The sequence below is a fragment of the Mesoplodon densirostris genome, chromosome 18 (genome assembly GCF_025265405.1).
Source record: "Mesoplodon densirostris isolate mMesDen1 chromosome 18, mMesDen1 primary haplotype, whole genome shotgun sequence".
In the NCBI taxonomy this organism is placed as follows: Eukaryota; Metazoa; Chordata; class Mammalia; order Artiodactyla; family Ziphiidae; genus Mesoplodon; species Mesoplodon densirostris.
In genome coordinates, this window is record NC_082678.1 from 18916606 (window position 1) to 18928896 (window position 12291).

Consider the following 12291-nt stretch of genomic DNA (forward strand, 5'->3'; position numbering starts at 1 on the left):
GGCCTCTCACCTGAGCAGAGGGTAGCAAAAGCAGGACAGCCACAGGATATCGGTGGTGCTTAGGACTGGCGGCAGCTGGACCAGGCAAGAGAGGAACTGAACCAGGAGAAGCCGGGAAGCACGATGAGATTCTGGCAAAGAGTAAGACACTGGGAGCCCCAGGGCTGACTCGCCCTGTGCCCAGACGGAGACTCACGTCCTGGCTGAGAGGAGATGGCGCTGGAGGGGACACTATTCTGCCGGCGGGGTCATCTCCAAAAGCCCAGGGGGTTCACAGAGGCTCTGGGGGGCCCCCAGGCTGTGCTGCATCCTCCCAGCCTCTCAACCGGCCCTTGAGTGAAGGAGTGAGCAGGGAGGGGTGATGCCCGTGCTGGCCCCACCTCACCTGGATGACCACGAGAGTCAGCTGGCACTGCAGCAGGAAGAGGAAGCACTTGCGAATGCCGTAGGTGGCGTGCCGAGCCTAGGGACCGGGAGGGACAGGTTGTGGCCTCTCTCAGGCCCCACAGCTGATAAGCTTCAGCCAAGAGCCAGATGCCCCAAATGTTCCCGCTAGGGAGGGGCGGAGGCAAACTCAACTGCCTGGGAGAGCTTCGCCTGGACGTGAACCACCCTTGGGAGCTCAGGGTGGTCCTGTGTCGCGTCTGCCCACCCCAAGCAGGACCTGCTCCCCTGCCCCCGAGCCCCCGCCCCGAGCCCCCACCTGCTCGATGAGCCGGATGATGCTGATGGTCTCCTCCTGGCGGAAGGTCAGGGAGCAGGGCAGGCTGTTGAGCTGCCCCGAGAGCTGCAGAGGAGAAAGGCCGTCCGAGGCCTGGGCCATGCTCGTGCTGGTGGCGTAGCCAAAGGTCTCCCAGGAGCAGCGGGATGGGTACAGGGGATCCAGGGCAATGCTGCTCAGTGTAAGGGGGAAGCACACCCATCAGCTGAAGCGTGCCAAGACCCCCACGGGACTGAGCAAGCACCTGCTCCCTCTTCTCCCCGCCAAGTCCAGGTTCCTTGGTCCCGACCAGGGCAAGAGCAGTTGTGGGGTCTCCGGGAGGAAGAGGCTGGCCCCCGGCTCTGGGGTGTCACCCTGACCTGATATCACTCTGGAGGAAGAGGCAGCTGTTCCGCAGGTTGGCAGAGCTGCCCAGGCAGCAGGTCACCTCCCCATACTCCTGCATGATCTTGATCATCTCACACATGGCTGAGGGGGCAGAGTCGGGGGGCACAAGAGTCAGGCAGGTGAGCCCCGCGTGGGGTGCTGGGCAGAGACCCCCAGGACAAAGCAAGAGACAAGGGAAAACAGGCCCCTCTTTGAGACCACCCTGCCCCCAATTTCGTGAACATCGTATGAATACTGTCACTTCTGACTCCCCAGAACGGGCCACCAAGGCTCCAGCCCGCAAGACCCCCAGCTCTTCCCAGCCCAGATTCCTCCGCTCCCTGCGTGGGAAACCAACATCCCTCCAGAGCCCGCGGGGTGCCCACGCACTGGCAGCGCTCCACACAAGGGCCAGGCTGGCCGAGTAGCCGCCACCACGGTACTCACTCTCGGGGGTGCAGTCGGTGAAGAGGGGCACGAGCAGGGGCACATTGTCGATGTTCTGCAGGTGGGGCCGCACCTGGTGGATGCCCCGGGGCAGCTTGGCCTGCAGAGAGCAGAGATGCCAGTTGCCTCAGAGTCCCTCCTCCCTCACTCCTCTGCCCTGGACAAGCCACGGGCCAACCCCAGGGCTCTGGGGGCACAGACACCCCCCACCACGTCGTACCCGGTTGCAGTCCTCCAGGAAGCTGGGGAGGTCGCTGTCCGTGGGCTGGAAGCTAATGAGGTCCGAGTGACCCTCCTCCTCCATTAGGAGGAGCCCTTCCGCATCATCTCGGGACACTGTGGGGACAAAAGCCTGTCCCTCACCTTGGGGCCAGACTTCTGGGGGCCTTTCCTTGCCTTGCAGATGACGCAAAACTTCCTGTTTCGAGGTGTCCTCTCCCCGCACCCCATTGACTGCTGTTGCCGCAGGGAGATCAGAGCCATTTTCCAAGGGAGGGATCCATGGAGGCTCTTTCTAGTTGTAGCCCCAAGGAAGGGGAATGACCCACACCCACCTCGTGTCCACACCAAACCTTTGCCCTCACCCTGATTCAGGTCATCGTGCAGGGATCCAGTGTGGCTAGGACTGGAGGGGGGGATCTCAGAGCCAGGCATGTCACCATTGGGCGTGAGGGAGATGTGACAATTCCAGCCCGTCTCCAGGCCCATCTTTTCTGCAAACACCTGCACCGGGCAGATGGCAATGAACAGATGGGCCCAAAAGGCCGTGGGGAAAAGGGTCAGTGGGAGCAGTGGGGGGGGGGCGCTCCCCCACCTTGCTTTTGAGCTCATCCTCCAAAGAGAAGTAGACGAAGCGGATGCAGGCATTGACCAGCCCGTCAATGAGGCGCACGATGTCCAGCCGGGCCTGGTACTGGGAGGACACCATGCCCATGAAGATCTGCCCGCTCAGGGCCTGCATGCAGTCTTCCTTCTCCAGCACCTCCCCGATCCCTTCTTCAGGAGGCACAAGGCACAGAGCCCGGCCAGGACACGGCCCAGGCAGGACACCCAGGAGCCGGCAGATTGCAGGAGGCAGCACGGGGCCACACATGCAGATGCCATGCCCAAATCAAGAAGCACGTGGGCCCCAGGGGACCACACACGCAGCCACACACATGCACAACCAAGACATAAAGAAGCCAACAGACACAGGGGAAAAGACAAGGAAAGGTACTCATCAGTCAGGTGACAATGCCTGGTCCAGGGCTAGGGGGTGGGGTCCAGGGCTAGGGGGTGGGCCCCACCCTCAGCAATGGCTTCAGTTCATGGTCTCTGGGGTCATGAGACCCCAGAAAGCTGTGTGTTTGGCGGAGTGGGGAGGGGTGAGTGGAGCCCTGAGTCCCTCTGCTCCAGCAGGCTTTGGGACCCCGTCCTTTGTCTGACTCAAGTAAGGCTAATGCTCTATACACGCTACTGCTTTATAACCTTCAAAGAAAGCACTTTGCTATATGTCATCCCACTGGAGCGACACGATGAACCCGTGAGCAGGGCACACAAAGCACCTGGTTATAGATGAGAATAAGGGACTCGCCCATGTCACCAGACAGTGAGAGCCACTGCGGTGTTCCAGGTCCAGTGCTGCCTGCTGTCCCCTCTGCTACGATCTGGTCCAGGCCGCTGGGAGCCCTCCCGGCCCCTGGCCCCCGGGGACAGGGCCCACAGTACCGTCTGAGCTCCAGCTGCCGCGGCGGGCACTCAACTTGATGGGAATGGTGCTGGGCAGCTCGCACGTGGTGAAGATGCTGCTCTGGCCGGGCGCCTGCACTAGCTCGATGCACTTGCCGTTGAGCTGGGACGACAGGGCGCAGCTCATGGGCTTGTAGGCGAAGGCAGAGCAGTAACCAGACAGGCAGGCTCGCTGGTAGAAATCCAGCACTTTCTTTCTGCCGGGGAACCGGGGTGGGAGTGAGGTGAGTGGTCCTGGGATGCCCCACCCCTGGGAGCCGGGCAGGCAGACCACCAGAGCTGACTGCTCTCGCCCCTGGCATCTGCTTCCTTACCTACCTGTCGGAACCCGAAAGAGGGTAGATGTCGGCTCCATCCCAGAAGTCTGTGCAGGCCTCCAAGACCACGTCGGCCGTGCCGTGGGACAGCATCTGTTCTGTGCCTGACGGCAGTGGTGGGGAGAGGAAGGCCAAGCCATGAGTGCCCAAGCCACCTCACCTCCGGGGACATACTGCCACCCTTGAGAAGGGCACTAAAGGAGTCCCTGGGGGATGGGAACTCCCCAGGCCTCATGACAGCAAACCTGTAGGCAAGGCCACTGGGTGCATAATGCAGGCTCTAAGCTGCTGGTCCTCCAGACAGTCCCATCATCTGTGGCCACCACCATCCCAGCCCCCGTCCCCGAAGCCAATCTCTGCCACGTTTGAGATCTCGGGAAGAATCTAATGCTCGTCGGCCCAGCGCTCCCTAAAAAAAGACACCCTAAAAAGAGCCCCGCCCCGCCCAGCTTCTGGGAGGTTTGGCCTGATGCGGGTGGAGCCGGGGAGGCTCACTGGTGGTGGTGTCCTTGATGAAGAGGCTGATCATGTGGCTGAGTGGGGGGCGCCGCTTGGTGACACAGGAGAGCCTCCCCAGCGAGGTCTCCTTCATGGTCTCGGCGCTGGGGAGGCGGTAGAGCGCAAGGTGGTTCCCCTGCTTGAAGAGCTCCTTGGCCCCGGGAGTGAAGCCTGCAGGAGGAGGGACGGCACAGGGCCTCTGGGAGGAAGCCCACCCCCACACACCACCCTCCCTGGCGGGGAGGGAACCCCAGTCAGGCTGGGCGGCTTCCCTCCCCACGTCCATCCCACAGGCAGTTATCTTCCCGGATGAGGAAGCGCCGTCAAGCGGCGGTGCCTGGTGAAAGGGGATGATCAGGGAATTCCCTGGCGGTCCAGTGGCTAGGACTCTGCGTTCTCATGGCTGAGGGCCCGGGTTCAATCCCTGGTCGGGGAACTAAAATCCCACAAGCCTCGTGGCACGGCCCCCCCAAATAAAGGGGGTCGATCAGAAGCCCAAAGGGTTGCTGGTGCTCTTGACCAAGGCCACGTCCGGACCTGGCATGTTTGGAGCCCGGGGCCCAGCCTCCTGGAAGAGGCCAGCAGCTAGCCCAGCCGCCACCCCTGCGGTGGCCGCGTACCAATGAGGCGGGCGAGCTCGCAGAGGCCCCAGGGCACGTGCACGGGCAGCACGGTGCTGTGGCTCTCCTGCAGGGCGATGTTGCACAGGTGGTCTGAGAACCGGCACAGCCGCTCGGTGACGCTGGCGTTGCACAGATTCAGCAGCACGTTGAGGCCCAGGGGCTTGAGGGATGTGAGGTGGAGCTGCCAGTTGGAGTCATCGAACTGGATGCAGGAGGGATTCTGCTGGTCCTGGGACAGGCTCAGCATCTCCAGGTGGTAGTCACACACGAAGTCCTCGGCTTCATAGGGCTCGCCCTCCAGCCCATGCTGGGCCTGGAGGAAACGTGGAGGGGAAGAGGGGCCTCAGACTGGGAGGGATGCGGCTGGCGCCCCAGAGAGAAGGCCCCGCCTCCCAGCAGGGCGTGCTCGTGCTCACGCTCTCCCCTCCCTCTCGAAACCCCTTCCCCGTCCTTCCCGGCTCCTGGCTGCTTCTAGGATCTGTGCCCAACAACACTGTCACCAGCTCAGAGGAGGTTGTCCAGACCAAGCAAGAAACAACGAAGCACCTTTCTCAGCCAGGGGAAACATTTTTAGAAGGAGCCACTGGCTTTCTGTCTTTTGTACTTTTTTTTTTGCTTTTGGCCGAGTGGCATGTAGGATCTTAGTTCGATGGAACCCGCGACTCCTGCAGTGGAAGTGCTGGAACCACTGGACCACCAGGGAAGTCCCGGCTCTCTGTCTCTTGAAGGTTGTGACTAGGAGGAAGGGCCTTGCCCCAACCGATTACCACCATCAGAGAAACCCGGAAAATGCGGAAGGGCCTACTTCACGGAAAAGCCATGGGCGAGGCCTCAGGAGGTCCGAGAACAGAGGCCACGACCCCTGTGCTTCGGGCTCCATCCATCCAGGCTGGGCTGCACCCCTGTGGCCCCTTCGGCGGGGGAGGCCAGGACGCCCTGCGGCTGACAAGCGGGCTGCTCTCCGCCCTCTCCCCTCACCTTGCCGGGGTCTTCTTCACCGCCCTCTATGTCCCTGCTGAAGCTCACGCTGGAGCCGGACAGGTGTTTGCTGCGGCCGTGTGCTCTGTGGTAAGAGGAGGGCTCGGGGGCCTTGGGGCCGTCGCCTGGCCAGTTGCCGCGCTCCTGCTCATTGGAAAGGTGCAGGGTAGGGTTCAGGGAGCCGGCCAGGAGGGCGTCTCGTTCATGGGGCTGAGGAGAGCAAGGAGCACAGGCCTCGGACCGGCGTCCCGACGGCTGCCATGGGCCAGCGAGGCAGGGCTGTTTTGTCCCCTCAGCGCGTCATCTCCGAAGCAGGTCCTGAGGCCTGAGCCCTCCTCCCCGCTCCTCGCCTCGCCCTCCCTGAGGCTACCAGCCAGGCCCGGGCCATACCTCCTCCTCCACCTCGGGATGGCAAAAGGAGCGGGTGGACAGGTCATCTGTTAGGTCCTCGTGGCTGCTGTGCGGTGGCTCCACCTTTCCGCTGAAGAACAGCACGGTCTCCGGGCTGGGGTTGGGCCATGACAGGATCCCCTGTTTGTCCACACAGCACAGGACCTGCAGGGAGAGATGAGGACCGGGAACGGGCCTTGGAGGTCCCCGAGCCACCAGGGGCCGCTTAAGTGACCAGACACGGCCAGAGAGCAGCCTGTCGAGGCCAGGTCCTCCCATGGGGCCTCCCTCACCGTGACAGAGCCCAGGCTGTGCAGCAGGCTGGAGCTGTGGCTCAGCGTAGGAGACGTCCCCTGGATCACCCGCAGGAAGTGGCCCCAAATGCAGCGCAGCATTTCCTGAGGGCAGAGACAAAGCCCGCGAGGCCAGCTGGGGCTTGGCCATATTTCCCTGGAGATGGCCTCTGGGGCCGACAGAGGAAACAGTCCGGGGAGCACCAGGAAGTTGGGTGGAAAAGCCTGTGTCCAGCACGGCAGTGACACATTACCCATGTGGGATGGGTGGACTGAGGGGCTCCAAGAGCCCGTGGGAGGCTCAAAGCCCATAAAGTAGGGGAGTCCTAGGGTTCCAGCAGGGGCCCTAGGGAGCGCGGGCTGGGGGTATGGAGCCTGGAGCAGAATCCATCCTGGGTGAGTGTACCTGAGAGGAGACGGCTTCGGTATAGCTGCTCAGAGTGTCCTCCGAGAACTTGGCCAGCTGTGCGGAGAAGAGGGGGTGAGCCTCGGGGAGGAAACTGCCAGCCTCTCACAGGCCTCCGAGCTGGTGGGTGGGGCCTCGTGCCAGCAAGGCTCCCAACGCCTTTGGTGAAGGACTCCTGGGCAGCCCTCGAATCCCCCGTCTGCTGACAGCCTGGGTGGACACTCAGCCACCCCTTGGGCCTGGTCTAGAGACCCTTCTGGCTGGAGAGGGCAAAGCCCTCGGAGAGCTGCCCAGGCCCTGCCTGTCGCTGGGCCACAGGGTAGGGGTGGGGCTGGACTTCTGCCCTGTCTGCTGGGGCACAGCCGACTCTTTTCATTCCTGTCTTCGGTTCTTTTTGCACTGTCCCCCGACCCCCACCCGCCCCGATGCCTCGGAACAACCTACCAGGGAGCTGGGGGAAGCCTTGCTCATCTGGGCCAGGACACGGGCTTCTCCACAGGCAGTTGCCAGGACCCAGAGCACAGGGAAGAGCAAGGGGAGGATGGGCAGGACGCCATTCACCTGGGAAGGAGCGAGCCACACTGAGGCTCCCTGAGATTTGCTGGCGGATGGAGGGAGGGAAGGGCTTCCCCGGCCCTGGGGCCCTCCCCTGAGTAAAAAGGACAGCTAGGGGCAGGAAGGGAGGGAGGGAGGCAGGCGCTCTGAAGCTAAGCCTAAGAGACCCCTGGGCTGCAGAGAGGGAGGGGCAGTCAGGGCACCACAAGGGGACGCAGTCTCAGGGGAAAGAGAAAAGCGCCACAGAGAGCAGAGGGCGGTCGTCACCTGCAGCTGGAGGAGGGTGTACTGCCAGGTCGTGACCCCAGGGGCATTCAGCATGAAGCGCAGGGCGTTGGTGATGAGGAAGCCGGCCTGTCAGGAACAGGAGAGATGCTGCCTTATCCCCTCCAGAGAGGGACCCAGGCTCTAAGGCTCCCCGTCTTCTGCCCACTCACAGCCCCGCCCCCGGCACTGGCCGGCTCACGCTGGGACCCTCTAGTCTTCACTCACACGCTCCTCGGAGTCTGGCCCCCAGGCTCCCCCATTTCCTGGCCCTCCCCCTGCCCTGTGCGGCCCCGCCTCACGCACCAGGACCACGGGCACCGCGTAGTGCAGCATCACTGACTGCACCGTGAACCTCTCGTTGTCCAGAGCGGTGACTGGGCGGGACAGGGCCATGTCCAGGCACCACCTGCAGAAAGAGGTGATACTAACTTGGGCGAGCCCTGCTCAGAGGAGAGGCCAGAAGCCCACCCCTCCACCGAGCATCACTGGGTCCTGCAATTCCCTCCTATTCCTTGGCCCCGGCCGAGTGGCCTCCTGGTCACTGTGGCCAGCGGCTCGTGGCAGCCTCTGAAGCTGCCCCCTCGGAGTTCAGACTGAGATGGGGTCAATCACCCAGTCGAGGAATTCTCACAAGACACTAAAGAGAAGACCCTCCGGAGATGCCTGCGCTAAGGGACCTCAGTATGGACAAGGTTCCTTCCTGTCACCGGCCCCACCACGCCCCCTGCTCACAGGAGGCACGGAGGCCGAGAAGTCAGGGGACAGGAGGAAGGCAGGGGGGCGCCCTCACCTGATGTTGTCAATCACAGGGGTCTCAAGGACGCGGAAGAGCCGGTGCTGCTGGGGGTTCTGTGGCCCTTTCTTCACTTCTCCCCGGGGGGAGGGGGGTGGAGAGAAAGGTGGAAACAGGTCTCCCGGCTCCAAGACGATGTGCTCATCATCCTGCCAGCGACGAAGGGGAGGAGGTCGAGGGTGATTAATGGGTTCCATGGAAGCCGTCTTCCTTGACCGTTCTGGCTAAGTGGAGACATCTCATTGGGTTAGGGACCATCAGTTAGCAAGGAGCCAGTTAGGGTGGGGCCTGGGGGACTGGATTCCTAGCAGCTTGAGGATCAGACAGAAGAAAGAACAGGACAAGGAGAAAGATGTTCCAGCTTTTCTCCATTCTCCTGGAGCCCTTGCCAAGAAACCCATGAGCTGGGCAGGAAGCATCAGGATTAAGCCCAGGGACCCTCCCACCATTGCCGGTGGACACTCCCACAGCATTTCCAGGGAAGGAGAAAAGCCTCCAGCTACCTTGATCCCCCTCAGAGAAGCAAACGATTCTTGGCCAGGCCTCAGAGCTATGATGTCTCCTTCTACCAACAGGCTAACTGGCAGGTTGACCAGATGTCCATCTCTGTAGGCCCAGTGTAGGGACCAGGATGGTGCAAAGGGCATGTGGAGGTCTGGGTACATGGCATCTAGCCACTTGATCTCCTTGCCATCCCTGAGGGCATCTGATGAGAATGGAAAGAGGGAAACAGCCTCACCCATTGGATCCACACACCAGCCAGATCCAGCACACAGCTGTGAAGCTGTGTCTGCTCTTCTCCCGTCCCCAGAAGGCCTGCATCAGCCCACGCCACTCATTCCCACACTTCCCCTCTACAAGGTCACCTCCCAACCACCCCAGTGCAGGCACCTGCACCTCCTCTGAACACCTGAAGCTCCTATTCTTTGTACCCCCCTTCCATTCAAATACATTTTGCTAACTTTGCTAAGGGCTTTGAGGGGTGTGCTGAGCTTTGTGAGGGGGACAAACGTCAAAGGTTAAGCCAATTTGGTCCCTGGCTTTGAGGAGCCATTAGCCTTCTTGCCCGCCCCAGGCCACTGCCTGGGTACCCACAGCCGTCCCACGGCTCTCGCTGCACCACTGAGAAGAAAGCAGGGCATCCTTATCCCCTGAATGCCAATTGCAGGCAATGCCGATGTGCTGGGGCTCCTGGCTGGGGCTCGGGACGGGAGCTCCAGGGCTCTGACACATCCCAGGGCGTCTTTTCCCATCTGACTCACCTGCCCCTTGGCCTCACCTTGGATTTGGTCAATGATCCCTCGGAGCCTCCGTTCTACCTCGCGGCGCTTCAGGCGATCTTGCCGCCCAATGAGGATGAGGTTGAGGAGCAGCAAGAGGAAGAGCGCAGAGGCGTTCACCAGCTCCACCCCGTGGCTGCCAGGGAGAGAAGAGGGGGCGCTGGCGGAGGGTGGGGGCGGGCCGGGGGGTCTCCAGCCCAGCCAACCCAGGGCCCCACACTCCCCTCCCCAGTCCCTTCTGAAAAGAGGGTCTCCTTCTGGTTCTGACACCAGCTGGCCAAGGGACTGTGGATCCCTACACGACCCAGGCGCTGACTCTGGGGGCAGCTCCCCGCTCCCCGGGATGTCCCAGGCGGGTGTGGAGGCGGGAAGGGGGCAAGCCCAGACCCTGTGCTGCGAGAGGTGGGAAGGAGCCCCTCCCAGGGCCTCGGACCACGTACCTGCCAGCCGGCTGGCCCCCGCAGCAGCCCAGCAGCAGCAGCACGGCCAGGAGCATGAGCGAGGCGCCGGGCCAGTGGAAACAGGAGCAGCGGTTACTGTGGTACAGGAAGCTGCTTCTCCACAGCTCCTGAGGAGGGAGGGGCAGGAGGCCAGGGAGTGAGAGGCCCTGGGGGCCAAGGGAGGAGGGAGGAGCCAAGATTCTCTGTACCGCTAGGATCTGGCCGCCTTCCTCCCCGGCCCACCCGACGGAGAGCCCGGGCGGCCACCTCTGTCTTCTCGCTTTGGTCTCGGCTGGCATCAGGACATCACTCTGAAAGGAACCCCGGCCTCTTTCTGATTTTTAGTGATGCCTCAGTCGGGTCACACCATCCAGGGTGACAGGGAGAGTCATGGCCCCGAGAATGTGCTTCCCAAGCTTTTCCACCGCCCCAACTAGGCTCTGGGCTCCCCATGAGGACGTGTCACCTTCCATGTGAGACATTTCTTCTGTTCTTTTAGGTGTCCGTCCAGCACCGCCTCCAGCTGCTCCTTCAGGATGCTGAGGGCCTTCCGGGTGGACAGGCCAAGGGCCAAGGGAGCCTCGCCCTGGAGGGAAGCAGGAGGCACTCAGCATCCCTCGGGAGGCCCTCCCCGCCCACCTCCCCAGAACCTTCCTCCCTTCTCCCAAATCCTCAAGCTCCCTCCCTCCACTAGCCCGGACTCCTTAGGGCGTGAGCATGTTCAGATCTCCACCAAATTAAAAGACATTCAAGTACACAGTGCCCTGCTCCTCAAAGCCAAGTTTAAAACAAAAACCAGAGGGCTTCCCTTCCCTGGTGGCACAGTGGTTGGGAATCTGCCTGCCAGTGCGGGGAGCACGGGTTTGGGCCCTGGTCTGGGAGGGTCCCACCTGCCGTGGAGCAACTAAGCCCGTGCACCACAACTACTGAGCCTGCGCGTCTTGAGCCTGTGCTCCGCAACGGGAGAGGCCGCAACAGTGAGAGGCCCGCGCACCGCGATGAAGAGCGGCCCCCGCTTGCCGCAACGAGAGAAAGCCCTCACACAGAAACGAAGACCTGGGCTTCCCTGGTGGCGCAGTGGTTAGAAACTCGCCTGCCAATGCAGGGGACATGGGTTCGAGCCCTGGTCCGGGAGGATCCCACATGCTGCGGAGCAACTAAGCCTGCAAGCCACAACTACTGAAGCCTGCGTGCCTAGAGCCCGTGCTCCACAACAGGAGAGGCTACCACAATGAGAAGCCCGTGCACCGCAACAAAGACCCAATGCAGCCAAAAAAAAAAAAAAGCAACAAGAAGAGAGAGTCTGGTCTTAAAAATAATAAAAAAACAACAACAAAAAAAAAAAACGGGGGGCTTCCCTGGTGGCGCAGTGGTTGAGAGTCCGCCTGCCGATGCAGGGGACACCCGTGCCCCGGTCCGGGAAGATCCCACATGCCGCGGAGCGGCTGGGCCCATGAGCCATGGCCTCTGGGCCTGCGCGTCCGGAGCCTGTGCTTCGCAACGGAAGAGGCCACAACAGTGAGAGGCCCACATACCGCAAAAAAAAAAAAAACGAAGACCCAACACAGCCAAAACTAAATAAATAAATAAATAAAATAAAAACAAAAAACAAAAAAACAAAACCAGAAACAAACCTTTCTTTACTCAGTGTCTTCTAACTCACCTTTCACTCAACTCCCAACCCACCACCAACAGCATCCCCCGGTCCCACTCAGACCGTGCTCACCACTGAGCTCCCGACTTATTGCACTGGGGCCATCTTTCGGATTTCCCGGGCCAGAAAATATGTATTGTTTAAGTGGGGAGAAGAGAACTAACCTGGAGATTCTGGCTTTACGTTGTTCCTAGTAAAAAAACATTAAGGAAAAAACCCCACCAACTTCTGTTACCACCATTTCATAAAAGGGAGGCTACTGTAACCCTACCACATTGGGAAGGACACAATCTCAGAAGAAAAGACAGCTGCTGCCAGGAAAGGACCTGCACTGCCCGCACCGCACTCTCCTCTCACTGCGGGTAGGTGGAACGTGGCATGGACAGGGGTAGTTCCCAGCACATTGTCCTACGTGACCCCGTGGCCTGACCTCTCCCATTGAGACCCCTTGTTCCTGGGCTTGTCTCCTGTTTTGTCCTGTCCTTCTACCCCACAGTTCATCCTACGACATCTTCTCCACAACTTTATGTACGTT

General features: G+C 61.3%; 1 protein-coding gene across 3 annotated transcripts in view; it reads right to left on the bottom strand.

The window, feature by feature from the left end:
* Positions 1–12291, bottom strand: part of TMEM94 (transmembrane protein 94) — a 35866-nt gene that overhangs the window by 2815 nt on the left and 20760 nt on the right. Inside the window, exons 5-28 of one of the 3 annotated variants that reach the window (XM_060082940.1) lie at positions 10569–10688; positions 10103–10230; positions 9662–9798; positions 8886–9088; positions 8380–8531; positions 7893–7995; positions 7590–7676; positions 7212–7328; positions 6768–6824; positions 6362–6466; positions 6069–6233; positions 5679–5888; positions 4698–5013; positions 4075–4248; positions 3581–3683; positions 3242–3459; positions 2349–2527; positions 2119–2257; positions 1755–1870; positions 1535–1634; positions 1081–1189; positions 704–893; positions 386–463; positions 11–96 (exon numbers count right to left, since the gene is read on the bottom strand). In XM_060082940.1, the coding sequence (XP_059938923.1) occupies positions 11–96; positions 386–463; positions 704–893; positions 1081–1189; positions 1535–1634; positions 1755–1870; positions 2119–2257; positions 2349–2527; positions 3242–3459; positions 3581–3683; positions 4075–4248; positions 4698–5013; positions 5679–5888; positions 6069–6233; positions 6362–6466; positions 6768–6824; positions 7212–7328; positions 7590–7676; positions 7893–7995; positions 8380–8531; positions 8886–9088; positions 9662–9798; positions 10103–10230; positions 10569–10688 (3392 nt within the window). Of the gene's footprint in view, positions 1–10; positions 132–385; positions 464–703; positions 894–1080; positions 1190–1534; positions 1635–1754; positions 1871–2118; positions 2258–2348; positions 2531–3241; positions 3460–3580; positions 3684–4074; positions 4249–4697; positions 5014–5678; positions 5889–6068; positions 6234–6361; positions 6467–6767; positions 6825–7211; positions 7329–7589; positions 7677–7892; positions 7996–8379; positions 8532–8885; positions 9089–9661; positions 9799–10102; positions 10231–10568; positions 10689–12291 lie in introns of all 3 variants that reach the window. The other 2 variants (XM_060082939.1, XM_060082941.1) reach the window with 2 other exon arrangements.